Here is a 25,147-nt window from a genome sequence, read left to right as displayed (position 1 = left end):
GGTCACAGTGAAATTGCAAAGAGATATGAGTCACAGGTATGGTGTGATGGGTAGATTGGTGAACGGTGTGGAAAATTAGCAATAAGCTATTGCCAAAGCATATGGTCTTCAGCTACCATCTGTCAAAAAATATATATAATCATTTATTGGACCTATATGTATTATAGCGACCATCAGTGCTGTCCCCCAAATCCACTACAGTATCATAATCTTGTGCGTCATCACTCTGTTCCACGACACCATAGAAGCCAAGCAGTGGAGTCAACGTTTTTCACAATGTATTAAAAGTACATTCAATAAAAATAAAAACACACAATGGTTATTAATTTATTAATGTATTTATTTCTATACACAAATTAATTCAAATACAGACAAAAATCAAAAAATTATCTGGCAATCCTGTCAGTCCTGGAGAGTCCTTTTTATAAACATTAAAACACTTTGTATATACTATGTTTTCAAGAGAGAAATGAGTTTCAGCCACCTCCATTCAGAGAATATTGCTTTCCTGTTAAAGGCATCTCAGGTTCCAACCATCTCACTATAGCATAGCATCCTCATGACTACCAGAGAGTGGGCGCGTTCCTCTGCCCAGGTGTTGCTTACGCATGCCAAATCTTACAACGCCCGGAAGGGTATTTTACCCATCAGCTAGCCACATTATGTTATAGCAATCTGGTGCCCGACCACACAGTCGATGAGGTGGCACGCAACCATTGGTTGATGCAACCAACTTCTGAGCAGGGGAACGCGACCATTGACATTGTCCTGTGTAAAACTGTCAAAGGCAACAAAATTAGAGAAGAGAAACCCAGTGACCCATAACACTGAGAAAGAGACTTACAGTATGAAGCCCCAGCAATGCTTTTTCAGTGTTGAGAAATATAATTAGCACAATTAATTTTTATGCCAACAGATCTCCTTTTTGATTAGCAGATGTTACGCTGCAAGGTGGTTCAATCAGAAGTTAGAGGCAGGTGGCGGCTCAAACGCGCTGAACGTGTCTGGGCAGAAACACCAACAGAATAATGGGTAAAAACTCCAGAAAATTCAACACCTAACGTTAAGTGGCATAAAGGCTGATTGATTCCTTTATACATGTTTTGTCTGAGACACTACTGCCTATGGGACCTTTATTTCCCACATGTTTCCTTTGGAGGCAAAGGCCTTTGAACTGTCAGGTTATGAATGAAGACAACTGGTAGAGATGGAACAGAACAGAAAATAAAGAGCACATAGATTTCCTGTATAATGTGGATCTTAGTGTTCCTCCGTCCCAACCACCTCCTGATTCACCTTAAAAACAGGTCAGATGAAAGTATACAAACCCCTACTCATCCTCCCCAAACACTTCCCATTCATAAGTAAACCATGTTAAAATGCAAAAAATATAAATCAAAGAATTATCTCCAGCAGCTTTAGAACTAGAACACAGGGGAGGAGTGAGGAGGGAAGACACTAGAACACCTGCCGTTGTGACCTCACAGAATACGGAGGAAACCTGAAGTGCCCCTTTCCCGTCTCCTCCAAAACGCCCGGCTCACACCCTTCCCTCATCAGAGATGAAGGGCAGGAGCCCAAGCATACGTTACCCCTGAGCTGACAACCCTCGTATTGGTACCCTCCCTTCTACAGTCTTCTCTCGTCTCTCCATCCTCCCCAGAATGTTTTCCAGGCCAAGTCCTCGGGAGACAGAGGACTAACGCTTGGACTTGGAGTCTTCAGCTTCTTTTTCTAGGAAACCATCAGATAAAGACAGTCAGGCACTGAATTCAAAAGGAGCAACCACAGTCTGTCTGAATAAACACAACGGTGCCCATATGACCTTCTCTGATTAGCCATTTAAGTCCTATGTTGCTGTCAGACAGTATAGCACAAAGGACAAGCACAGTTTATAAGAGATTCCTTATCCCTCACCTTTTTTGATGCCGTCCCTCTTCTTTTGCGCGTCCTCTCTCTGCTTCTTGATTATGGCCAGCCTGGCGAGGTCGGCCCGTGCCTGGTCTGTCTTCCCCTCTAGGTGCAGCTTCATGTAGCGTTCCTTAGCTTTCTGCTTCTCGATCTCCTCCCTGAGACAGAGAAAGCGAGACGGTCAAACAGGGTCCTGCTTTCAAGATCTAATAACATTTGCCGTTATCATTTCCATCTGAATAATAAAGTATCCTTGCCTACACCCACTCCCAAGACCTTCACTAACCCAAGGCTATTCCTGAATTTACTGACTTCAAATATTTTCATTTTAGGCATTAGGCCTGAGACTTGAAGGAAAAGTGAGATCCTCACCTCTCTCGGCGTGACAGCTCTTTGGGTGCGTTGACATCTAGCTCTGTCACCTTCTTACTTTTCTGGGATATGCGGTTGGGATTCTCAATCTCGATCAATCCTTCCACTCCACTCTTCTTCTTGTTCTGTAATAACAGACAACGTTAAGACATTGAACAGAGAGTCAACAATGCAGTTCTGACTAAGGTAGTGTTGGCAGGTGACACTTTGAAAGTGAGTAGGAGCATCTTGACGAGCGAGTCATTAAAACCACAACACTTCTAATTCCTTGGCGGATGGACTAGACATTAAAAGGAGAACCCGCACTCACAACGTCCTCCTCTTCACTGCTGCTGTCGTCAGATCCTGATGATTTCTCCTCCTCCTTCTCTACTCCGCCGTTCGCCTCCTATCACACATACACCTGTTAGATCATGTTCAAGCCGTCATGTCTGTTTGAAATGTATTTCACACACACACCTTTGAATATATAGATAAATGTTACTAGCTAAATTAGCTGGTGCAGGTCTAGCAGCTGGGTTATAGACTGCATGGTAAACATTTTCAAACATCCTTGACAATACCGCCATTCTTGAGAACAGGTGGAACTCCAAAAACCAGAGAATTCAGAAAAATAAGTAAGGAGTTCCCTCGCCATTTAGTTGCCGGACATCTCGATCTTCCCAACATCATTGCTGGAACTAGTCATTTCTAAGTGACGTGGCCACATGTAGAAGAACATGACAGTGCTTTAAGCAGCTTGACCCAAACAAAGATCTACACATATTCGTAAGGCATTTCACACTCAGTACAAAAAGTGGATTTAATATATTTCTGAATATTTCCTCATTCTCAGAGTTACACCTTCAACGGGAGTAAGTCACGGGTGCCTTCCAAATCGAGAATTAATTAAAATATCGCCAAGTAAAGGTAGGTTGAAAATATCTCTCCCATGCATTGCACTTGCGAAGCTGGAACCCCGTATGGAAGGTCTATAATACAGGTATCTGTTTAGAGCTATGTTAATCACAAGGTGCAAAAACTAGATAACGCCTCAGAGCCATGGATCCTTTACTCACCAGCTCTCTCTGTGCTTTCATCTGTCTGTCGATCTCTTCTGGATTGCTGAACTGCTTTCCCCGGCCCTTGTGACCTTTTTTACCTAAAAAACCCAAATGAGAGAGCGAGGCATGTTGTAGAAGATCAGATAACGAGAGATGAATCAGACATGACGTTCACTCTGCGGCATGGTTACAGATGTCAGAATCCAATCCATATTAAAAGTTAAAGTGATTGAACTTCTTTGCTGTCAATGGATGAAATCAACTGGGTGCACATGGTGCTCGCCAGACCAAGTTTAGCTAACATTAGCTACTACTGTAGTGACAGTAGCCTAGCTAGCAAGTTAACTAGCTAATTAGTTAGCTAATAGCTGTAACTACTTAACTTGCTAGTTAGCTAACGTTACGTCAGTTCTCACGAAACGTGGCTACTCAAGTAGAACATAAAATTTGACCAGATCCTCCAAGTAGCTAGCTAGCCAGCTATATTCCTTGAGGTAATGTTACGTTTGCTGGCTAGCTTGGATAGCGAACAGTTACATTTGGAACGTTAGCAAAAATAACGGCGCTGGATACTCACCGCCTCTTGGCATATTTGGTATAGGAACTTGAACGACTAAGACCGAAAATAAACAAATAAGTTCACTGTTTCCAGCTAAACAGAGGGTTTATTTTCCAAAGAAAAGGCCTTCACGACACAGTCCTCGTCCAGCTAGACAAGAACACTATCTTTTACCCGCTTCCTGAGAGCAACAAGAGTGAAAGGCATTAAGAGTGCAATGACGCAATATTCAGCCAATCGCTACCCAGAGATTTTGACAGACTTGTCAACAGACCATTAATATCAGGAAAATACATGCGCAGTGTCCGGAAAGTAAAAATAGCCAATGGAAAACACAGGTATGTAAGTGCGTTGCTTTAACTAAGCACCGCCCTAATTACTTTTGTGGCGGTCATTTTTTAACATGCACATTTGGTTCCCTACCAGTCAAGTAGAATAAACTCTCGTGGACCGATTACGCTTGGTTAATCGAGATTAGATAAATACAAAAAGTACATTTTGAAGACGAGTGTTGATAAATGAACCAAATATAGCTACTGGTTGAATGAAGAGTGTAGAGCAGGGTTTCCCAAACTAGGGGTCGCGACCCCATGCGGGATAGCCTGATTTGAAAATGGGGTGGTGAGAGAAAATTTGCTGCTTAGTTCATATAACCGGGGTTATGTCAGTAACCTACGGTAGCCACTAGTTGTGGTTGTAATAAACCAAGCGGTTTCTGTTTTCTTCCTACAAATGTGTCTATCTTTTGAATGGTTTATGCTACAAAATAATATGACCCCCTCATTGAAAGATAACTCTCAGGAACACGTACGTACGTACTGTTTCCCTCTACTATGCCCACAAGCTATTATAACCGAGTGGGCACCAGGCACTAAATCAGACTGGGAGGAAAATAATGTCATTAATGATTATGTTATTTTCTACACAGAAAATCATACAACATGATTGCCTGATGATCTTCTGAACTTCCCAATACCTTTCTGATGCATTTCAGTCACTACAAACCATGTACTGTCTTCAGAGCAGAATACATTTTTATAGAAGTTATTTTAGTTTGCTTTCAGACCCATAACAATTACTAAAATGTGAAGTAGGCCTAGTGACTCTGCTCTTGTTGACTGCTTTGGTAATTGTGCAAATTGAATTTAGCAATGATATAGATCACAAGCCCTCTGTTACGGAACACTAATGTCCAGAAGCTTATTTTTCTGTGGCTTCTGATTCTGGGGGTTCTTTTCTATTTCATTCTTCTCCTTTCCTACTTTTGAAGGGAGCATCTCTTTCAGCTCTTGTGCATTCCCTTCTCCCGTCTCTTCCTCCTTACTCCTCTTCCTCTCCAGAGGTCTCATGACTGCTCCGCAGGTGCAGCAGTTTAGCAGCAGCCCTCCATGATGAAGAAGTAGTAGTCCAGTAGGACCTGACCCAGGGGGGACAGGACAGAGAGGAACACGGGGCTCCTGGCTGCAGCTAGGCCATTTGCCAGGGGGACGTCGCTTGTCGAAGTAGCTCCCCAACATGATGAGAGAAGGCTAGAAGTTCAGGGCCAGGCCCAGACCTGAGCATAGAGGGTTAGGGAGAGCATGAGTCATTGGGGGCCCGGGCCGAAATCGTATACAGGCTGTAGGAGGCTATAAGATAGAGTTGGATAGAGAGAGGGAGTGGATCAATAATAAATATGTGGTAAAGAATGATTGGTGTGAGATGTGTGTTGTGATATGTAGCAGGTACCTGTAATGACACCGGCGGTGAGGTAAAGCTGTATAATGTTAGTGGTGAAAGAAAATCCCACCATGCCTGCTGATGCCAGCAAACCTCTGACCAGCATCACGTGCCTGCAGCCAAACCTGTTCACCATGATACTGGACACTGGGCCTGGGCAGAAGTATACTGAACAAAAATATAAATGCAACATGTAAAGTGTTGGTTCCATGTTTCATGAGCTGAAATAAAATATCCCAGAATTTTTCCATGCGCACAAAATGCGTATTTCTCTCAAATGTTGTTCTCAAATGTATTTACATCCCTGTTAGTGAACATTTCTCCTTTGCCAAGATAATCCATCCACCTTACAGGTGTGGCATATTAAGAAACTGATTAAACAGCACGATCATTACACAGGTGCACCTTGTGCTGTGGACAATAAAAGGCCACTCTAAAATGTGCAGTTTTGTCACACAACACAATGCCACAGATGTCTCAACTTTTGAGGGAGCGTGCAATTGACATGCTGACTGCAGGAATCTCCACCAGAGCTGTTGCCAGAGTATTGAATGTTCACTTCTCTACCATAAGCTGCCTCCAATGTAGTTTTATACAATTTGGCAGTACGTCCAACCGGCCTCACAACCGCAGACCACGTGTAACCACGCCAGCCGAGGACCATCCGGCTTCTTCACCTGCGGGATCGTCTGAGACCAGCCACCCGGACAGCTGATGTAACTGAAGAGTATTTCTGTCTGTAATAATGCCCAGTCATGTGAAATCCATAGATTAGGGCCTAATTAATTTATTCAATTGATTGATTTCCTTATATGAACTGTAACTCAGTAAAACAATTGAAATTGTTGCATGTTGCGTTTATATTTTTGTTCAGTATAGTTCACAGACAGACAGGACATGTATATTTGTTAATGAAATGATGCAGAACTACGAGAGATAGAGAGAACTTGCATCTCCAGACAAAATACATTTCCAAGATGATCACATTTTCTATTTTGATTCTCCCATTGAATGCAGTACTTTTGTTATAATATAATAATAATATAATATAATAATAATAATATGCCATTTAGCAGACGCTTTTATCCAAAGCGACTTACAGTCATGCGTGCATACATTCTTTTTTTTGTGTGTGTATGGGTGGTCCCGGGGATCGAACCCACTACCTTGGCGTTACAAGCGCCGTGCTCTACCAGCTGAGCTACAGAGGACCTTGTTGTCATCTGACAGCTTTGTTTTTCGTGTAGGATTCAAGCTCAGAGGCCCCTATAGCATCACTTTGATCAACTTCTGACCTGAGCCATAGAGCATGGCCAGCATGATGGAGGAGATCCAGGCTTGTCGCTGTGTGCCAACATCAAAGTCCCTCATCAGCTCTTTGAAGTAGACACTGATGGCTTTGGGGAAGGTGTAGGAGCACCCAGTAACAACGAAACAGCTGAGCAGTACCATCCTGCCCCCAGCCACCATCAGGTGGTCCAGCCCCCATCCTCTTGGTTGTACTGACTCTCATTGTCCGTCAAGAGGATGTTATTTTCTACGAGGCAGGAGTGGGGTATGTTAGTGGGCCACTTGTGCAATGCTTACTCAATGAACAACTGACTAAGCCTTTGGATTATGATTGTATTTATTGCATCTGTTTACAGTGACTTGGCCTGTTTGTAAAAGCTAATCAGATTGAATTTGTCTGAGATTGTGTCTGAGATTGTTGTTCATCTCAGTGCGAGAAGCCTGTTACTATAGAATTGTCTCTTGCCACACAGAAGTCTGACGTAACTCTATATACTTGATTGGTGGGCTTTTTTGTTTAGGTCTTGAATTAAATATCTGCTTAGTTGCTGGTGTCTGATCTTGACATTCACTGACCCATTTCACCACAATCTTCTCAAGCATCCCCACCAATAAAAGTTCATTTTGAGTTAATGGAATCTACAGTTATCCTTCTTTAAGAAAAATGATCTGCTACTCAAACCTTTTCTCTTGCACACTTCTACATTGCTAAACACATGGCACAAACATTATTACTGGAATGTTACAGTAAATACGTTTTAGCTGAATAATAGTCTGCAGTGTATGCAGTATTTATAATGAAATAAACTGCTGGAGAAATCTGCTGATATCTCTGAAACCAGCTTGTTTTTGAGCTACAGAATTAAAATTGCCTACCTCTAATGAAATTCCTCACATTCAGCATCTGGTGTAACAATATTCTAGTAGTTACATTGTAATAACAACAATCTCACCTGACCTGTGAGTTCAAAGTCATCTGCATCCCTCTGCTGCCACCGAGTCCCTGTCAATCCTGGGTTTCCGACAATTCTAAGGACATGTTGCCTGCTATTACGTTGAATTAATCAGAAAGTTCCGGAAGTGTTGTCCATTCTGGTGCCAAATGTTTGCAAAACAACCCTTGTTCCAATACCAACCACTATAATCTATCTCCTGATAATACCCAATTTTCCTTTACCATTCTTGCTAGTTTCCATCAGAGGTTGGTCTAAGCTCGCATTAGTATGGGCACTTGTATACTAATAGACATGTATGCAAACAAAACATAACTTTATGAAATGTAGTTAAGATCTTTTAATAAAGTAGAAAGGATATGAAAACAAATATTCAAATACACACAGCTGCCAAAACCACACATACAGGGGGTTGAATAGAAATCATAGTATTCTAAAATAGTTCAGCACTGATATAATGCTTACAAAAGTTAATGAATCAAAGAAATTCATTTTTATAAAAGGACAGGGCACATTTAAACTCTCATACCTTCAATGATTTCAAATCCATTTAACAATTATTCTAATTTTACAGTCCATACAGTTGGTCACTAACACAGCCATCCATCACCATCCCTTATCTATCCCCTTCCTTTTAATTCATTCCTTTTCTGGTGTCACTGGGAACCCGTCTTCAGTTTTCTATTCATCACTTCTTCCTTCGACTGTGATTTTTCACCTCTTCCAGCTCCTTTTCCATCAGGTGAGTCTCTGCAGTGGTTTCCGACAACTTAAGGGAAAGGAAATCAGTTACTTAACCTCAGTCTAAGCCATTGTTTATTTTTTTAAGATGGTCATACCATCTATCATTTAGCTATTTGATTAAAAAAGATTACCTAAAGGGGTCCTAAAATTCTAAATTTACATTTGCTAAATGACGTAAATGTAAATTTAGAATTTTAGGACCCCTTTAGGTAATATTTTTTTAAATAATTGTATGATTTGATAAAATATTGAATTTGGTCTTTACTACTATAGCCCATAGAAACACATTGAATAACACATTCATAAATGGCAAAAATAGACAGTAAAAAATAAATTATAAGAAATAAGGTTTTGAAGTGTCTGTCCTATATCTAGGAGATATACAGTGGGGGGGAAAAGTATTTAGTCAGCCACCAATTGTGCAAGTTCTCCCACTTAAAAAGATGAGAGAGGCCTGTCATTTTCATCATAGGTACACGTCAACTATGACAGACAAATTGAGGTAAAAAAATCCAGAAAATCACAATGTAGGATTTTTAATGAATTTATTTGCAAATTATGGTGGAAAATAAGTATTTGGTCACCTACAAACAAGCAAGATTTCTGGCTCTCACAGACCTGTAACTTCTTCTTTAAGAGGCTCCTCTGTCCTCCACTCGTTTCCTGTATTAATGGCACCTGTTTGAACTTGTTATCAATATAAAAGACACCTGTCCACAACCTCAAACAGTCACACTCCAAACTCCACTATGGCCAAGACCAAAGAGGTGTCAAAGGACACCAGAAACAAAATTGTAGACCTGCACCAGGATGGGAAGACTGAATCTGCAATAGGTAAGCAGCTTGGTTTGAAGAAATCAACTGTGGGAGCAATTATTAGGAAATGGAAGACATACAAGACCACTGATAATCTCTCTCGATCTGGGGCTCCACGCAAGATCTCACCCCGTGGGGTCAAAATGATCACAAGAACGGTGAGCAAAAATCCCAGAACCACACGGGGGGACCTAGTGAATGACCTGCAGAGAGCTGGGACCAAAGTAACAAAGCCTACCATCAGTAACACACTACGCCGCCAGGGACTCAAATCCTGCAGTGCCAGACGTGTCCCCCTGCTTAAGCCAGTACATGTCCAGGCCCGTCTGAAGTTTGCTAGAGTGCATTTGGATGATCCAGAAGAGGATTGGGAGAATGTCATATGGTCAGATGAAACCAAAATAGAACTTTTTGGTAAAAACTCAACTCGTCGTGTTTGGAGGACAAAGAATGCTGAGTTGCATCCAAAGAACACCATACCTACTGTGAAGCATGGGGGTGGAAACATCATGCTTTGGGGCTGTTTTTCTGCAAAGGGACCAGGACGACTGATCCGTGTAAAGGAAAGAATGAATGGGGCCATGTATCGTGAGATTGAGTGAAAACCTCCTTCCATCAGCAAGGGCATTGAAGATGAAACGTGGCTGGGTCTTTCAGCATGACAATGATCCCAAACACACCGCCCGGGCAACGAAGGAGTGGCTTCGTCAAGAAGCATTTCAAGGTCCTGGAGTGGTCTAGCCAGTCTCCAGATCTCAACCCCATAGAAAATCTTTGGAGGGAGTTGAAAGTCCGTGTTGCCCAGCGACAGCCCCAAAACATCACTGCTCTAGAGGAGATCTGCATGGAGGAATGGGCCAAAATACCAGCAACAGTGTGTGAAAACCTTGTGAAGACTTACAGAAAACATTTGACCTGTGTCATTGCCAACAAAGGGTATATAACAAAGTATTGAGAAACTTTTGTTATTGACCAAATACTTATTTTCCACCATAATTTGCAAATAAATTCATTAAAAATCCTACAATGTGATTTTCTGGAATTATTTTTCTCATTTTGTCTGTCATAGTTGACGTGTACCTATGATGAAAATTACAGGCCTCTCTCATCTTTTTAAGTGGGAGAACTTGCACAATTGGTGGCTGACTAAATACTTTTTTCCCCCACTAAGAACGCTCAGAAAAGATTTACGTTTTTTTGGAGACATATATAACCCCTTATTATTGTTGGCACAAAACTACCTCCATACTTCCATTGATTTATATGGGTTACCTTGATTTGTATGAGTCCTGTGACACTTGTGGGGGTCGTAGAGCAAAACAGAGAACACCATCGAGTTTGTTCGAGTCTCATCTACGAACTACATATTAGTTAGTATGCCAAACCGTTCGGATGCTACAGACGTTTTCATGAGAAGACCTGGTTTTCGGGACGTCTACTGGTCTGACAAACACCGCTGTAGCTCTGCCACTTTCCACTGCAGATGCAGAAGGGCGACATAGGCGGATGTGGTGGATTGAGACTCAGCCAATGCAAAACATTTTTTGGATAGATATATATATATATATATCTATCTATCTCTAGCTCAAACTGACAGATTTTGATGGGGATTTTTGTATTATGTTAATTCGATTTTAAAAGTGAGTGTAGCACTTATTTCTCAATGCCAGAAATGCATATTATATTAACTTAATTGTAAACGAACAAATAATTTTTCAAGTTAGAAACCATGTACAGTGCATGCGGAGAGTATTCAGACCCCTTGACTTATTCCACATTTTGTTATGGTACAGCCTTATTCTAAAATTGATTAAATACATTTCCCTCCCTCATCAATCTACACACAATACCCCATAATGACAAAGCAAAAACAGGTTGAGGTTTTTGCAAATTTATAAAAAATTTAAAACTGAAATATCACATTTACATAAGTATTCAGAACCTTTACTCAGTACTTTGTTGAAGCACCTTTGGCAGCGATTACAGCCTTGAGTCTTCTTGGGTATGACGCTACAAGCTTGGCACACCTGTATTTGGGGAATTTCTCCCATTCTTCCTCTCAAGCTCTGTCAGGTTGGAAGGGGAGCGTCACTGCACAGCTATTTTCAGGTCTTTCCAAAGATGTTCGATCGGGTTCAAGTCTGGGCTCTGGCTGGGCCACTCAAGGACATTAAAATAAAATAAAATTGTATTGGTCACATACACATGTTTAGCAGATGTTATTGCGGGTGTAGCAAAATGCTTGTGTTTCTAGCGCCAACAGTGCAGTAATATCTAACAATTCACACAAATCTTAAAGTAAAAGAATGGAATTAAGAAATATATATATAGACGAGCAATGTCAGAGTGGCATAGACTAAAATAGAGTAGAATGGAATACATATGAGATGAGTAAAGCAAAAATATGTAAACATTATTAAAGTGACTAGTGTTCCATTATTAAAGTGGCCAGTGATTTCAAATCTATGTATATAGGGCAGCAGCCTCTAAGGTGCAGGGTTATGTAACCGGGTGGAAGCCGCCTAGTGATGCCTATTTAACGGTCTGATGGCCTTGAGATCGAAACAGTTTTTCAGTCTCTCGGTCCCAGCTTTGATGCACCTGTACTGACCTCGCCTTCTGGATGATAGCGAGGTGAACAGGCAGTGGCTCGGGTGGTTGTTGTCCTTGATTATATTTTTGGCCTTCCTGTGACATCAGGTGCTGTAGGTGTCCTGGAGGGCAGGTAGTTTGCCCCCGGTGATGTGTTGGGCAGACCGCACCACCCTCTGGAGAGCTCTGCGGTTAAGGGCGGTGCAGTTGCCGTACCGGGCGGTGAATTGCTCTCAATTGTGCATCTGTAAAAGTTTGTGAGGGTTTAAGGTGCAAAGCCAAATTTCTTCAGCCTCCTGAGGTTGAAGAGGCACTGTTGCGCCTTCTTCACCACACTGTCTGTGTGGGTGGACCATTTCAGATCGTCAGTGATGTGTACGCCGAGGAACATGAAGGTTTCCACCTTCTCCCCTGTGTTCCAGTCGATGTGGATAGGAGTGTGCTCCCTCTGCTGTTTCCTTTGTTTTGTTGACGTTGAGTGAGAGGTTATTTTCCTGGCACTACACTCCCAGGGGCCTCACCTCCTCCCTGTAGGCTGTCTTGTCATTGTTGGTAATCAGGCCTATTATTGTTGTGTCTTCTGCAAACTTGATGATTGAGTTGGAGGCGTGCGTGGCCACGCAGTCATGGGTGAACAGGGAATACAGGAGAACGCACCCTTGTGGCGCCCCTGTGTTGAGGATCAGCGAAGTGGAGGTGTTGTTTCCTACCTTCACCACCTGGGGGCGGCCCGTCAGGAAGTCCAGGACCAAGTTGAACAGGGCGAGTTTCAGACCCAGGGTCCCGAGATTAATGATGAGCTTGGTGGGTAATATGGTGTTGAATGCTGAGCTATAGTCAATGAACAGCATTCTTACATATGTACAGTTGAAGTCGGAAGTTTAGATACACTTAGGTTGGAGTCATTAAAACTAGTTTTTCAACCACTCCACAAATTTCTTGTTAACAAAGTCATTTTTCCAACAATTGTTTACAGACAGATTATTTCACTGTATCACAATTCCAGTGGGTCAGAAGTTTACATACACTAAGTTGACTGTGCCTTTAAACAGCTTGGAAAATTCCAGAAAATGATGTCATGGCTTTAGAAGCTTCTGATAGGCTAATTGACATCATTTGAGTCAATTGGAGGTGTACCTGTGGATGTATTTCAAGGCCTACCTTCAAACTCAGTGCCTCTTTGCTTGACATCATGGGAAAATCAAAAGAAATCAGCCAAGACCTCAGAAAAGAAATTGTAGACCTCCACAAGTCTGGTTCATCCTTGGGAGCAATTTCCAAACGCCTGAAGGTACCACGTTTATCTGTACAAACAATAGTACGCAAGTATAAACACCATGGGACCACACAGCCGTCATACCGCTCAGGAAGGAGACGCGTTCTGTCTCCTAGAGATGAACGTACTTTGGTGCGAAAAGTGCAAATCAATCCCAGAACAACAGCAAAGGACCTTGTGAAGATGCTGGAGGAAACCGGTACAAAAGTATCTATATCCACAGTAAAACGAGTCCTATATCGACATAACCTGAAAGGCCGCTCAGCAAGGAAGAAGCCATTGCTCCAAAACCGCCATAAAAAAGCCAGACTACGGTTTGCAACTGCACATGGGGACAAAGATCGTACTTTTTGGAGAAATGTCCTCTGGTCTGATGAAACAAAAATAGAACTGTTTGGCCATAATGACCATCGTTATGTTTGGAGGAAAAAGTGGGTCGCTTGCAAGCCGAAGAACACCATCCCAACCGTGAAGCACGGGGGTGGCAGCATCATACTGTGGGGGTGCTTTGCTGCAGGAGGGACTGGTGCACTTCACAAAATAGATGGCATCATGAGTAAGGAACATTATGTGGATATATTGAAGCAACATCTCAAGACATCAGTCAGGAAGCTTGGTCACAAATGGGTCTTCCAAATGGACAATGACCCCAAGCATACTTCCAAAGTTGTGGCAAAATGGCTTAAGGACAACAAAGTCAATGTATTGGAGTGGCATCACAAAGCCCTGACCTCAATCCTATAGAAAATGTGTGGGCAGAACTGAAAAAGCGTGTGCGAGCAAGGAGGCCTATAAACCTGACTGAGTTACACCATCTCTGTCAGGAGGAATGGGCCAAAATTCACCCAACTTATTGTGGGAAGCTTGTGGAAAGCTACCCGAAACGTTTGACCCAAGTTAAACAATTTAAAGGCAATGCTACCAAATACTAATTGAGTGTATGTAAACTTCTGACCCACTGGGAATGTGATGAAAGAAATAAAAGCTGAAATAAATCACTCTACTATTATTCTGACATTTCACATTCTTAAAATAAAAGTGGTGATCCTAACAGACCTAAGACAGGGAATGTTTACTAGGATTAAATGTCAGGAATTGTGGAAAACTGAGTTTAAATGTATTTGGCTAAGGTGTATGTAAACTTCTGACTTCAACTGTATTCCTCTTGTCCAGATGGGATAGGGGATAGGGCAGTGTGCAGTGCGATGGCGATTGCATCGTCTGAGGATCTACTGTGGCGGTAAGCATATTGAAGTGGGTCTAGGGTGTCAGGTAAGGTAGAGGTGATATGATCCTTAAATAGCCTCTCAAAACACTTCATGATGACAGAAGTGAGTGCTACGGGGCGATAGTCATTTAGTTCAGTTACCTTTGCTTTCTTGGGAACAGGAACAATGGTGGACATCTTGAAGCAAGTGGGGACAGCAGACTGGGATAGGGAGATATTGAATATGTCTGTAAACACTCCAGCCAGCTGGTCTGCGCATACTCTGAGGACGTCGGTGTCCGCGACGTGGCTGGTTTTCCCTTTGTAGTCCGTGATTGTCTGTACACCCTGCCACATACAGTACCAGTCAAAAGTTTGGACACACCTACTCATTCAAGGGATTTTCTTTATTTTTACTATTTTCTACATTGCAGAATAATAGTGAAGACATCAAAACTATGAAATAACACATATGGAATCATGTAGTAACCAAAAAAAGTGTTAAACAAATAGCCACCCTTTGCCTTGATGACAGCTTTGCACACTCTTGGCATTCTCTCAACCAGCTTCACCTGGAATGCTTTTCCAACAGTTTTGAAGGAGTTCCCACATATGCTGAGCACTTGTTGGCTGCTTTTCATTCACTCTGCCATCTGACTCATCCCAAACCATCTCAATTGGGTTGAGGTCGGGAGATTGTGGAGGCCAGGTCATCTGATGCAGCCCCTCATCACTCTCCTTCTTGGTAAAATAGCCCTTACACATCCTGGAGGTGTGTTGGGTCATTGTCCTGTTGAAAAACAAATGATATCCCATCTGGTTTGGGCTTAGTGGGACTGGCGTATCGCTGCAGAATGCCATGGTAGCCATATAGGTTAAGTGTGCCTTGAATTCTAAATAAATCACAGACAGTGTCATCAGAAAAGCACCCCCACACCATAACACCTTCGCCTCCATGCTTTACGGTGGGAACTACACATGCAGAGATCATGCGTTCACCCACACCACGTCTCACAAAGACACAGCGGTTGGAACCAAAAATCTCCAATTTGGACTCCAGACCAAAGGACAAATTTCCACCAGTCTAATGTCCATTGCTCGTGTTTCTTGGCCCAAACAGGTCTCTTCTTATTATTGGTGTCCTTTAGTAGTGGTTTCTTTGCAGCAATTCGACCATGAATGCCTGATTCACACAGTCCCCTCTGAACAGTTGATGTTGAGATGTGTCTGTTACTTGAACTCTGAAGCATATATTTGGGCTGCAATTTCTGAGGCTGGTAACTCTAATGAATTTATCCTCTGCAGCAGAGGCAACTCTGGGTCTTCCATTCCTGTGGTGGTCCTCATGAGAGCTAGTTTCATCATAGCGCTTGATGGTTTTTGCGACTGCACTTGAAGAAACTTTCAAAGTTCTTGAAATGTTCTGTATTGACTGTCCTTCATGTCTTAAAGGAATGATGGACTGTCGTTTCTCTTTGCTTATGTGAGCTGTTCTTGCCATAATATGGACTTGGTCTTTTACCAAATAGGGCTGTCTTCTGTATACCAACCCTACCTTGTCACAACACAACTGATTGGCTCAAACGCATTAAGAAGGAAAGAAATTCCACAAATGAACTTTTAACAAGGCACACCTGTTAATTGAAATGCATTCCAGGTGACTACCTCATGAAGCTGGTTGAGAGAATGCCAAGAGTGTACAAAGCGGTCATCAAGGCAAATATAAAATATATTTTTATTTGTTTAACACTTTTTTGGTTACTACAAGATTCCATATGTGTTTTTTCATAGTTTTGATGTCTTCACTATTATTCTACAATGTAAAAAATAGTATAAATAAAGAAAAACCCTTGAATCAGTAGGTGTGTCCAAACTTTTGACTGGTAGTGTAGATCTCCTGTCTGAGCCGTTGAATTGCGACTATACTGACTATACTTCTATACTGACATTTTGCCTGTTTGATTGCCTTACGTAGGGAATAACGCTGTTTGTATTCGGCCAAATTCCCAGTCACCTTGCCATGGTTAAATGCGGTGGTATGCACTTTCAGTTTTGCGCGAATGCTGCCATCTATCCACGGTTTCTGGTTTGGGTAGGTTTTATTAGTCACAGTGGGTACAACATCTTCTATACACTTCCTGATGAACTCAGTCACCGTATCCGTGTATTCGTCAATGTTATTCTCAGTGGCTACCCAGAACATATCCCAGTCCACGTCATCAAAACAATCTTGAAGCATGGATTCCGATTGGTCAGACCAGCGTTGAATAGTCCTTAGCACGGGTACTTCCTGTTTGAGTTTCTGCCTATAGGAAGGGAGGAGCAAAATGGAGTTGTGATCAGATTTGCCGAAGGGAGGGCGGGGGAGGGCCTAGTAGGCATTTCGAAAAGCTGAGTAGCAGTGGTCTGTTTTCTCAGAGCGAATGTTACAGTCAATGTGTTGGTAGAACTTCGGTAGCTTTTTCCTCAAATTTCGCTTTGTTAAAATCCCCAGCTACAATAAATGCGGCCTCAGGATATGTGATTTCCAGTTTGCATAAAGTCCAGTGTAGTTCTTTGAGGGCCGTCGTGGTATCGGCTTGAGGGGGAATAGACACGGCTGTGACTATAACCGAAAGGAATTATCTTGGGAGGTAATACGGTCGGCATTTGACTGTGAGGTATTCTAGGTCGGGTGAACAAAAGGACTTGAGTTTCTGTATGTTATCACAATCACACCATGAGTAGTTAATCATGAAACAAACACCCGCCTTTCTTCTTTCCGGAGAGTTATTTATTCCTGTCTGCGTGATGTACTGAGAACCCAGCTGGCTGTATGGACGAAGACAGTATATCCCGAGAGAGCCATGTTTCCGTGAAACAGAGTATGTTACAATCCCTGATGTCTCTCTGGAAGGAGATTCTCGTCCTGAGCTCGTCTACTTTATTATCCAGAGACTGAACATTAGCGAGTAATTTACTCGGAAGCACAAAATTCTGGGCTAATAATGTAAGAAATAACACAGAAAAAAACAAAATACTGCAAAGTTGTTTAGGAGCTAGAAGCAGAGCTGCCGTATCTGTCGGCGGCATCTTGTCCTAAAGCCAATCCTGCGTTGTCTTGGCTGTGTGCTTAGGGATATTGTCCTGTTGGAAGGTGAACCTTCGCCCCAGTTGGAGGTCCTGAGCGCTCTGGAGCAGGTTTTCGTCAAGGTTCTCTCTATACTTTGCTCTGTTCATCTTTCCCCTCAATCCTGACTAGTCTCCCAGTCCCTGCCGCTTAAAAACATCCCCACAGCATGATGCTGCCACCACCATGCTTCACCGTAGGGATGGTGCCAGGTTTCCTCCAGACGTGACGCTTGGCATTCAGGCCAAAGAGTTCAATATTGGTTTCATCAGACCAGATAATCTTGTTTCTCATGGTCTGAAAGTCCTTTAGGTGCCTTTTGGCAAACTCCAAGTGGGCTGTCATGTGCCTTTTACTGAGGAGGGGCTTCGGTCTGGCCACACTACCATAAAGGCCTGAATATGAATGTTGAATGAATATTGTCTGAGCTGCCTTGTTGATACAAAATGTTTCAATATTCTCCTAGCCGCCATGTTTGTTGATACAATGTTTCAATATTCTCAGAGCCACGTTGTTGATACAATGCTTCAATATTCGCAGAATGTTTCTCTTCCCTGGCGAATAATGCAGACAGGCAAATGCAAAAATGTGTGGGAAGCGCATGAGACAATGGCAGTCATAGTACACTGTATGCACCGTTCAACAAGGGTGGCTTCATTTACAGTAGCTTATAGCAGGGGGTCGGTAACCTTTTTCATGTGGAGTGCCAATTTACAATTGATCCTACCATTTCTAAAGATCTGCGAGACAGTTATGATTTAAATATAGGCGCATGGTAGGCTACTTAACTGCGCCACAAAAAATGTGTAACTGCCCACAAACTAAATAATGATACATCTGGCTACTAGTCAGAGGCGCCGTCCATTCAGCACCAGGCCACGGAGCTCCACTATGCCTACCTGTACTGAGCCGCTGTCCATTCAGGGTGCGGAATCATTGGCGGGGCCTTAGCTTCCTTTAAAAAAGGCACGTGTAGGTTTCCCTTTGTATTTCGTGATTTTCGTCATTCTTTGGTCGAGTTTGTTTTTCTTCATGCGTCCCTGTCTATTGTAGGCCTAAGTAGGCTAAATCCTTTGATGTATGCATTTTATTTAAATGCATGTGTAGGATTAATCTGGCATAGTTTGCATTCACAGTCAGCTGTTTTATGCACTGGTTACTTTCACATGGATGTTGGCATTTGAAGTCAGCTTTGTGACTTGATAGCAAGTATTATGCATCTACACTGAACAAAAATATAAATGCAACATGTAAAGTGTTGGTCCCATGTTTCATGAGCTGAAATAAAAGATCCCAGAAATTTTCCATACGCACAAAAACATCCATTTTTCTTGATTTTTTTGTTGTTATTCTGTCTCTCACTGTTCAAATAAACCTACCATTAAAATTATAGACTGATCATTTCTTTTTCAGTGGGCAAACGTACAAAATCAGCAGGGGATCAAATACTTTTTTTCCCTCACTGTAGATATGTATAGGGGTAAGGTGACTAGGCATCAGGATATAAGATAAACAGAGTAGCAGCAGCTTGTATGTGAGTGGGTGACTCTACACACCCACACACCAATGATCATGCTGTTTAATCAGCTTCTTCATATGCCACACCTGTCAGGTGGATGGATTATCTTGGCAAAGGAGAAATGCTCACTAACAGGAATGTAAACAAATTAGTGCACCAAATTTGAGAGAAATAAGCTTTTTGTGCATATGGAAAATTTCTGGGATCTTTTATTTCAGTACACGAAACATGGGACCAGGGCATAAAATTTACTTTTTGGTCCACCAGCCACTGTGGCATGTAAATTTTAAAAATCTACCAGCCACTCAAATTTCTTACCAGCCAAAATATTTTTTTATGCTAAAATTACACCAACAAAACACCAAAAAAACTGATGAGCATGCTTTGTAATGTTTCTAAAACAAATGTATTACTAGTAAGAAGTAGTGTGGTATATTGTTTAATTTCATGTTTTGTGATGTGAGTCTTAACCAAAATATCACAGATGAGACAAAAAATGTCACCAGTCCCTTTAAGGGCAGGAGGTTACCGAGCTAACTTGACTCAAGTAATGTTTATGCCTGTGAGATTAAGTCTGACTAGTAGAATCATTGTCTTCCCTTCCCAACAGCTGAAACTCAAACATAGAAAAACAACCTAGCTTGTGAACAAAACAATGTAAATAGCCAAAACACACAAGGCCAAAGTCTCACTTCAGTAGACTTTCGTTTCAAGTGGTTCTGTAGCTCAATTGGTAGATAATAATAATAATAATAAATAATAATATGCCATTTAGCAGACGCTTTTATCCAAAGCGACTTACAGTCATGTGCGCATACATTTTTACGTATGGGTGGTCCCGGGGATCGAACCCACTACCCTGGCGTTACAAGCGCCATGCTCTACCAATTGAGCTACAGCATGGCGCTTGTAACGCCAGGGTAGTGGGTTCGATCCCTGGGACCACCCATACGTAAAAATGTATGCACACATGACTGTAAGTCGCTTTGGATAAAAGCATCTGCTAAATGGCATTTTATTATTATATTATAAGTAAATTAGACCAACTTTTAAGCATCTTTCACAGTATTTTTTTTGTATGTGTTTTATTTCTTACATAATTAGCCCAGAACGTTTTTTGGGTATTACATACAGCCGGAAATAACTTTAGGATGTCAGAGTGGCGGTAACTCACCAGCATTCCGACCAGAAATACAACATTAAACAAATTGGATCCTTTGTTCATACCCCCCAATTGAACTTATCCATTAGGCTGCTCCAAGACGCCACCAGTGGAGAAGAGGTATTCGGAGGCGTGCACACCATCCACCGCTTCCGATTATATTAAATCGCTAATGTTCAGTCCCTGGGCAATAAACCAGACGAGCTCAGGGTGATTTGATTTGACCACCCGCCAACGTGGCTGGTGAAATAGACATCTTACACGCCAATGCCAAAATCTACCCGCATTTGGGCCCTGCATTGGACCAACACTTTACATATTGCATTTATATTTTTGTTCAGTGTACTTAAAAAACACTTCAACCAGTAAAATGGCTCTTTGAATAGCTTTGCTACAGCCTATGTCAATGACCGTTAGCATTCTAACGTAGCTAACAATTGCTGCATCCAAATAGGTATTTTGCAACGATCACAAACAAATATAATCTTAGCGACTGTTCAAGCAATAATCAAAACAACATATTAAGCCTATGAAAATTCCAAAACGTTTTATTTGTTTAAGTAATAACTACGTAAATCTGGGCTATGTTAAATGGGCGCAGATGGCGAAGGGCAGTTGTTTTCCTCCACAGTGGCTGTTGTACTTGTTTATGACGTGAATAGAGACTCAGAGTATAAAAAAGGGAGTCCCTTTTTCAATCTGCAACTGTATTCAGTGGGATGCTTCAGGCTGATAACTCACCATGTCCAACAGGAGGTCAATCTTCAGCCTTAGTAAGTTGTTCTCCTCTTCAAGCTGTAAGTTCCTCTTTTTTAGTCTCTGCACCTCCTTCCCTGATACATTCCATCCGGACTCTGTGGTCAAGAAAATAACCACATGAAAAACAAAAAGGAAACACCAGTGGTGATCAGACAGATCAGACTTCTTACAGTAGCAGTGCAGACAGTGCAGTTTCTACTGCATTTAAATTAAGATCAGTTACCTGCAATCCATTGTCCCTCTTCAAATTTCAAGCTTTGCCCCCCGATGTTCATTACAGGGGCTCCATACTCAAGACCCAACTCTATTTCCCTTGTAGACCGATCCAACTAGACCCATCAAATGGAAAGGGGTGATTACACAGACTAACTTCACATAACCACAACAGATGCACATAGAGCTCCACAGTGAAGGTGTCATAATACCCAGAAAACCTAGCGATCAAACAGGGAAATGGTTCCTATCGTTTTCCACCATTTATTTTTTTCCTTAGGGGATTTTTAGAAACACTTAAAATAAGGGCTGTGTTTTATGTAGGCTTATGCTGGCGTGACGTTTTGATAACCTTGTAAATCTTTCTCGGACAAGGCGACTTTTATCAATATATTTGGCTCTATTTACTCTCAGATTTGAAAATGCTAATTAGCATCAAAGTAGACAATGTAAAACTACAAATCCCTGCAAGCTCCTGCACGAACAGGTATTGTTTCAATTTAAAACTTGCACAAGACTGTTCACAGAATTGTCCATTTAAAGAAATGTATCCTATTTATTCATCACTACATTTAGCTAACATTAGATAGTTCATCCAGAGATTCTTACCTTTGCCTCGATTAGGCAGTCTCGTCCAGATCATCATGGCATTTGTAGTTCTTTATGATAGCCACATTAGCATTTCATTTGAGGTGTAAATACAGGCAAATATATTGATAAAAGTCACCTTGTCCTAGAGAGATTTACATGGTTATCAAAACGTCATGCCAGAGTAAGCCTACACGAAACACAGCCCTTATTTTAAGTGTTTCTAAAATCCCCTATGGGAAAAATGAATTTTATCAACTCACCGTGTGCAGATTGGAGAGCGAAACAGACTTGCGAGGAGGAGTCTTCTTTGGACTGAAGGTGTTGCCAAAAAGCGGCATCTTCTTCATCAGCGACTTTATGGATAGCTCTGAAGTGAGACAAATAGAGATTGTGGATGATTAATGTTGGATTCATAACTTCTTATTTTGCAGCTTTGGAAATAGTCAAGTAACGTTAGCTAGCTACGTAACGGCCTAGCTTACTAATAGCATTGCCAGCTAGCCAAGGCTACCAACAGCTAACGTTACGCAACTATCTTTGTTGTTTTGATGAAGTATCTAGCTTAATCTGCTATGAAATAGCTAGCTTAATTAGCTACTGTACAGAGCTAATATTTACCTAATTCCTTATCATTGGTTAGCAGAGGCTTCCCTTCTCTTTTTCGCCCAGCTAGTTGATGTTTACCAGTTTTTTTTACTCACATGCAGTTTACTGCGCAAGATCCAATTTGCCCCAAACGGGTAATAATGGAATAATCTACAAATGGCAGCACAGCATTTGAGTTGGATTATATTAAATAATGTTGCATTGCTATGAATGTTTACTGTAACTACATACAATTCGATTCTATATAGTTTGACAAAGTCTAGGTTTCATCCTTGTAATAATGTAAATACTTGATCAATACCCCTGCTGTTGAGTTTAAGTGGGATAGTCCATCAACATGAACGCATCACCATGGTGATAGCGTCGCTTCGATCGAACTGTTTTCCCCGATAAATAGTTTGTCATTACTCGATTGTAAACAGATTTATCATCCGATACAAAAAAGTCGTTCCCGTCATTGTTACTATATTTCCCCTGGTTATCACGTATATTCATTTGATAAAGGCCTAACCCCGCTCATTTCACATCTAGCCCCAGTGGCCTAATGGATAAGGCACTGGCCTCCTAAGCCAGGGATTGTGGGTTCGAGTCCCATCTGGGGTGAATCATTTTTGTCCATGAAATTGTTCAAAGCAGTGTCAAAAACTAAATGTAATGCTTATAAACATAGCAAATAATAGCCTTCTTAACGCTTTTCCAATCAGATCTCTCGGTTATTATCTATCCAGGTCGTACCTGAATTTAAGTCGATTGCCCCAGTTGAACTGCAATTTGACGCTGTAGTGACCAGCAAGTCATTATGTTATTGGCATTGGAATATGCACTTTGATCCACTTCAAACGTATGACTCTATCAACTTTAGAACCGATCAATTACGAAATGGTTTTGAGTTGGGAGCAGAGAGACTTCCTTGTTATTTTGTGTGTCTTGGCTGCAGCCTCCGTGCAAACTTACCTTAAGTCTTTTTTCAATGTTTTTCAACTTTGCATTTCGATATTCATAAAGTATCCAAATTATGGTGAAAGTAGGGTGTTCATTCATTGCAACCAAGAACCTAAAAAATAGCAAGCAGAGATAGTTCGGCGCGCTACAACCTGCTATGCTTGTTTACACTTAGGGATGGATCGAAATCTACATAATAAGTACCTGGAGGAAAATGGGGGAGGGTAATGTTTTTTCAATATCAGTCAAGGGGAGGGTTTAGTATTTTTTTTGGCTCGAGTCCAGGGGATGGTCATGTAATTGATTAAACATTTACATTTCTCAGTGTTTTAGAATTAGTTGCTTATTCCGCCCCTCATCTCTGATTCTCCACTGGGCGTGCAATATCAACTGTGCCTATAGGCTATTTAGTATAGTCTCAATCAAATGATCCATAGCCTATAGACTACGGAATGCATGCTCGGAGAAGCACAGAGCAAAGGTGCAGAGAATTTTTTAAAAGCTCATTTACTGCATTTCTACACAATTTAAAAACTCTAAAATGCAATTAGGAGAACAGCAAAAACAAGAAAAGTTGACTCCAGAAATCACTGTGTTGCCGTAGCTTCAGTTAATAGGGGATTTAACATTCTACAAACACGTCATGCAAGAATTAGCTGTCTGCTACACACTAGCTCAGCACCGGGATTAAAATAGTTTAGTTTCATGTCAAGTCAAACAGCAGTTACCTAGCCAAAGCCATCTACTACAGCCATCTTTACCTCTGCAATGTGTTGAGAAAAAGTCCCGCTGGTCCCTGCAGCTGCGTCAACGCTCTCTACACAGAGAGGAAGAAGTGAAGCGAGAGGCTGCTCTTTCGCCAAAATCTGTCCAAAATAAGGCCAATGCATTTCTATGGGCTTATTTTGTACCTTAGATTGTCACCTGCCTTCTCGCCTTTGAGACGACTCCCATTGTTAGGGTGGAGACATGCGCATCTCGTCATTATATACAGGTCTCTGCTCTCCATAAACCAGCCAGCCATACAAACAGCCTTCCCTCCTGCTCCCAGGCGTTTGCATGGTCCTAAAGTCACCCTCAGATACCGCTAAACTGCATTTGCCTTTTAATCGGGGTTGGAATGATTTTACTACCTATTTTAAATTGTTGGTGTTGAGCTAGGGTATGGCGACACCCCTGAGCGCAATCAATTGGACATGGACAGCTCATGGTGCTGAAAGTAGGCAAATTCGAGGTATAATTCATTTCAACAGTCTTCATTTGAATTAGACTTTACTAACAACAAGAGGGCTTTGTGTTGCAGCCTATTTAAGAAATAATAGGTAGGCCTACCTGTTTGACAGACGAAATTAGGCTATAGGCTGCTATATCCATAGATTTGTCGGTCAATGCGTCCACCCACCATGCACTCTTTAAATAGCCTACCTCCGTCAGTGAAGGTCTGATAAAATTAAACCAATACTTGAATTGAGGGGGTATGACAGGGTATGCCATAGGCCTACTTTTTATTAAAGATAATGGCAAACGGATCCGATTATATAGTGATCTATAACAGCGCTTTGGTCCGAGTATATATGTATATTTCTTACATATTCATATTATTATTAGGTGGGACTTGCGAAGCAAAAGTCCCGACTTTAAATCTTCCATACTTCTTCTTCTTATTATCATTATTCTTATGCACGCTACTCCTCTTACAATGTTTAAGATTGAAACACCTTTCAAACTTTATAAGGTGTAGACTGATCTGGATTAGGTTGCTTG

General features: G+C 41.6%; 2 protein-coding genes, 1 non-coding gene and 1 pseudogene across 4 annotated transcripts; 1 reads left to right on the top strand and 3 right to left on the bottom strand.

Annotated features, from left to right (window-relative positions):
- Positions 1-319: 319 nt before the first annotated feature.
- On the bottom strand, positions 320-4,076 carry LOC121547472 (28 kDa heat- and acid-stable phosphoprotein). Its single transcript, XM_041858788.2, has 6 exons — positions 3,904-4,076; positions 3,342-3,424; positions 2,594-2,671; positions 2,284-2,408; positions 1,918-2,069; positions 320-1,734 (listed from the first exon to the last, which is right to left on the bottom strand). Exons 1-6 carry the CDS (start codon positions 3,914-3,916, stop codon positions 1,700-1,702), a joined length of 486 nt encoding a protein of 161 aa, XP_041714722.1. The 5' UTR covers positions 3,917-4,076; the 3' UTR covers positions 320-1,699.
- A 905-nt stretch (positions 4,077-4,981) lies between these two features.
- Positions 4,982-7,117, bottom strand: LOC121547031 (annotated as a pseudogene).
- Positions 7,118-8,172: 1,055 nt separating this feature from the next.
- Positions 8,173-24,334, bottom strand: cby1 (chibby homolog 1 (Drosophila)). 2 transcript variants are annotated; one of them, XM_041858787.2, is made up of 5 exons: positions 24,145-24,334; positions 22,096-22,202; positions 21,255-21,360; positions 21,014-21,126; positions 8,173-8,616 (listed from the first exon to the last, which is right to left on the bottom strand). In XM_041858787.2, the coding sequence occupies exons 2-5, from the start codon at positions 22,180-22,182 to the stop codon at positions 8,536-8,538; spliced, it is 387 nt and encodes a 128-aa protein (XP_041714721.1). In that variant the 5' UTR covers positions 22,183-22,202; positions 24,145-24,334; the 3' UTR covers positions 8,173-8,535. The 2 variants fall into 2 exon arrangements, with proteins under 2 accessions (XP_041714721.1, XP_041714720.1); XM_041858786.1 differs by lacking the exon at positions 24,145-24,334 and adding an exon at positions 22,454-22,561.
- trnar-ccu lies at positions 22,972-23,044 on the top strand. The gene has a single exon. It is a non-coding gene; the product is annotated as a tRNA-Arg (tRNA).
- Positions 24,335-25,147: the final 813 nt, after the last annotated feature.

This window comes from Coregonus clupeaformis, chromosome 31, assembly GCF_020615455.1.
Source record: "Coregonus clupeaformis isolate EN_2021a chromosome 31, ASM2061545v1, whole genome shotgun sequence".
Lineage (NCBI taxonomy): Eukaryota > Metazoa > Chordata > Actinopteri > Salmoniformes > Salmonidae > Coregonus > Coregonus clupeaformis.
Note: the sequence above shows the minus strand (reverse complement) of the source record. Positions and strands in the feature narration are given on the sequence as shown.

Excerpts from the sequence above, each read along its gene's own strand:
- LOC121547472 (XM_041858788.2), bottom strand. Across the intron at positions 2,070-2,283 it reads GAGCTGTCACGCCGAGAGAG|GGAGGAGATCGAGAAGCAGA; the intron begins GTGAGGATCTCA and ends TCTCTGTCTCAG. Across the intron at positions 1,735-1,917 it reads GAGGGACGGCATCAAAAAAG|AAAAAGAAGCTGAAGACTCC; the intron begins GTGAGGGATAAG and ends ATGGTTTCCTAG.
- cby1 (XM_041858787.2), bottom strand. The coding sequence starts at position 22,182 with ATGAAGAAGATGCCGCTTTTTGGCAACACCTTCAGTCCAAAGAAGACT. Across the intron at positions 21,361-22,095 it reads CGCTCTCCAATCTGCACACG|TTGGATCGGTCTACAAGGGA; the intron begins GTGAGTTGATAA and ends TGATGGGTCTAG. Across the intron at positions 21,127-21,254 it reads AGAGGGACAATGGATTGCAG|AGTCCGGATGGAATGTATCA; the intron begins GTAACTGATCTT and ends TCTTGACCACAG.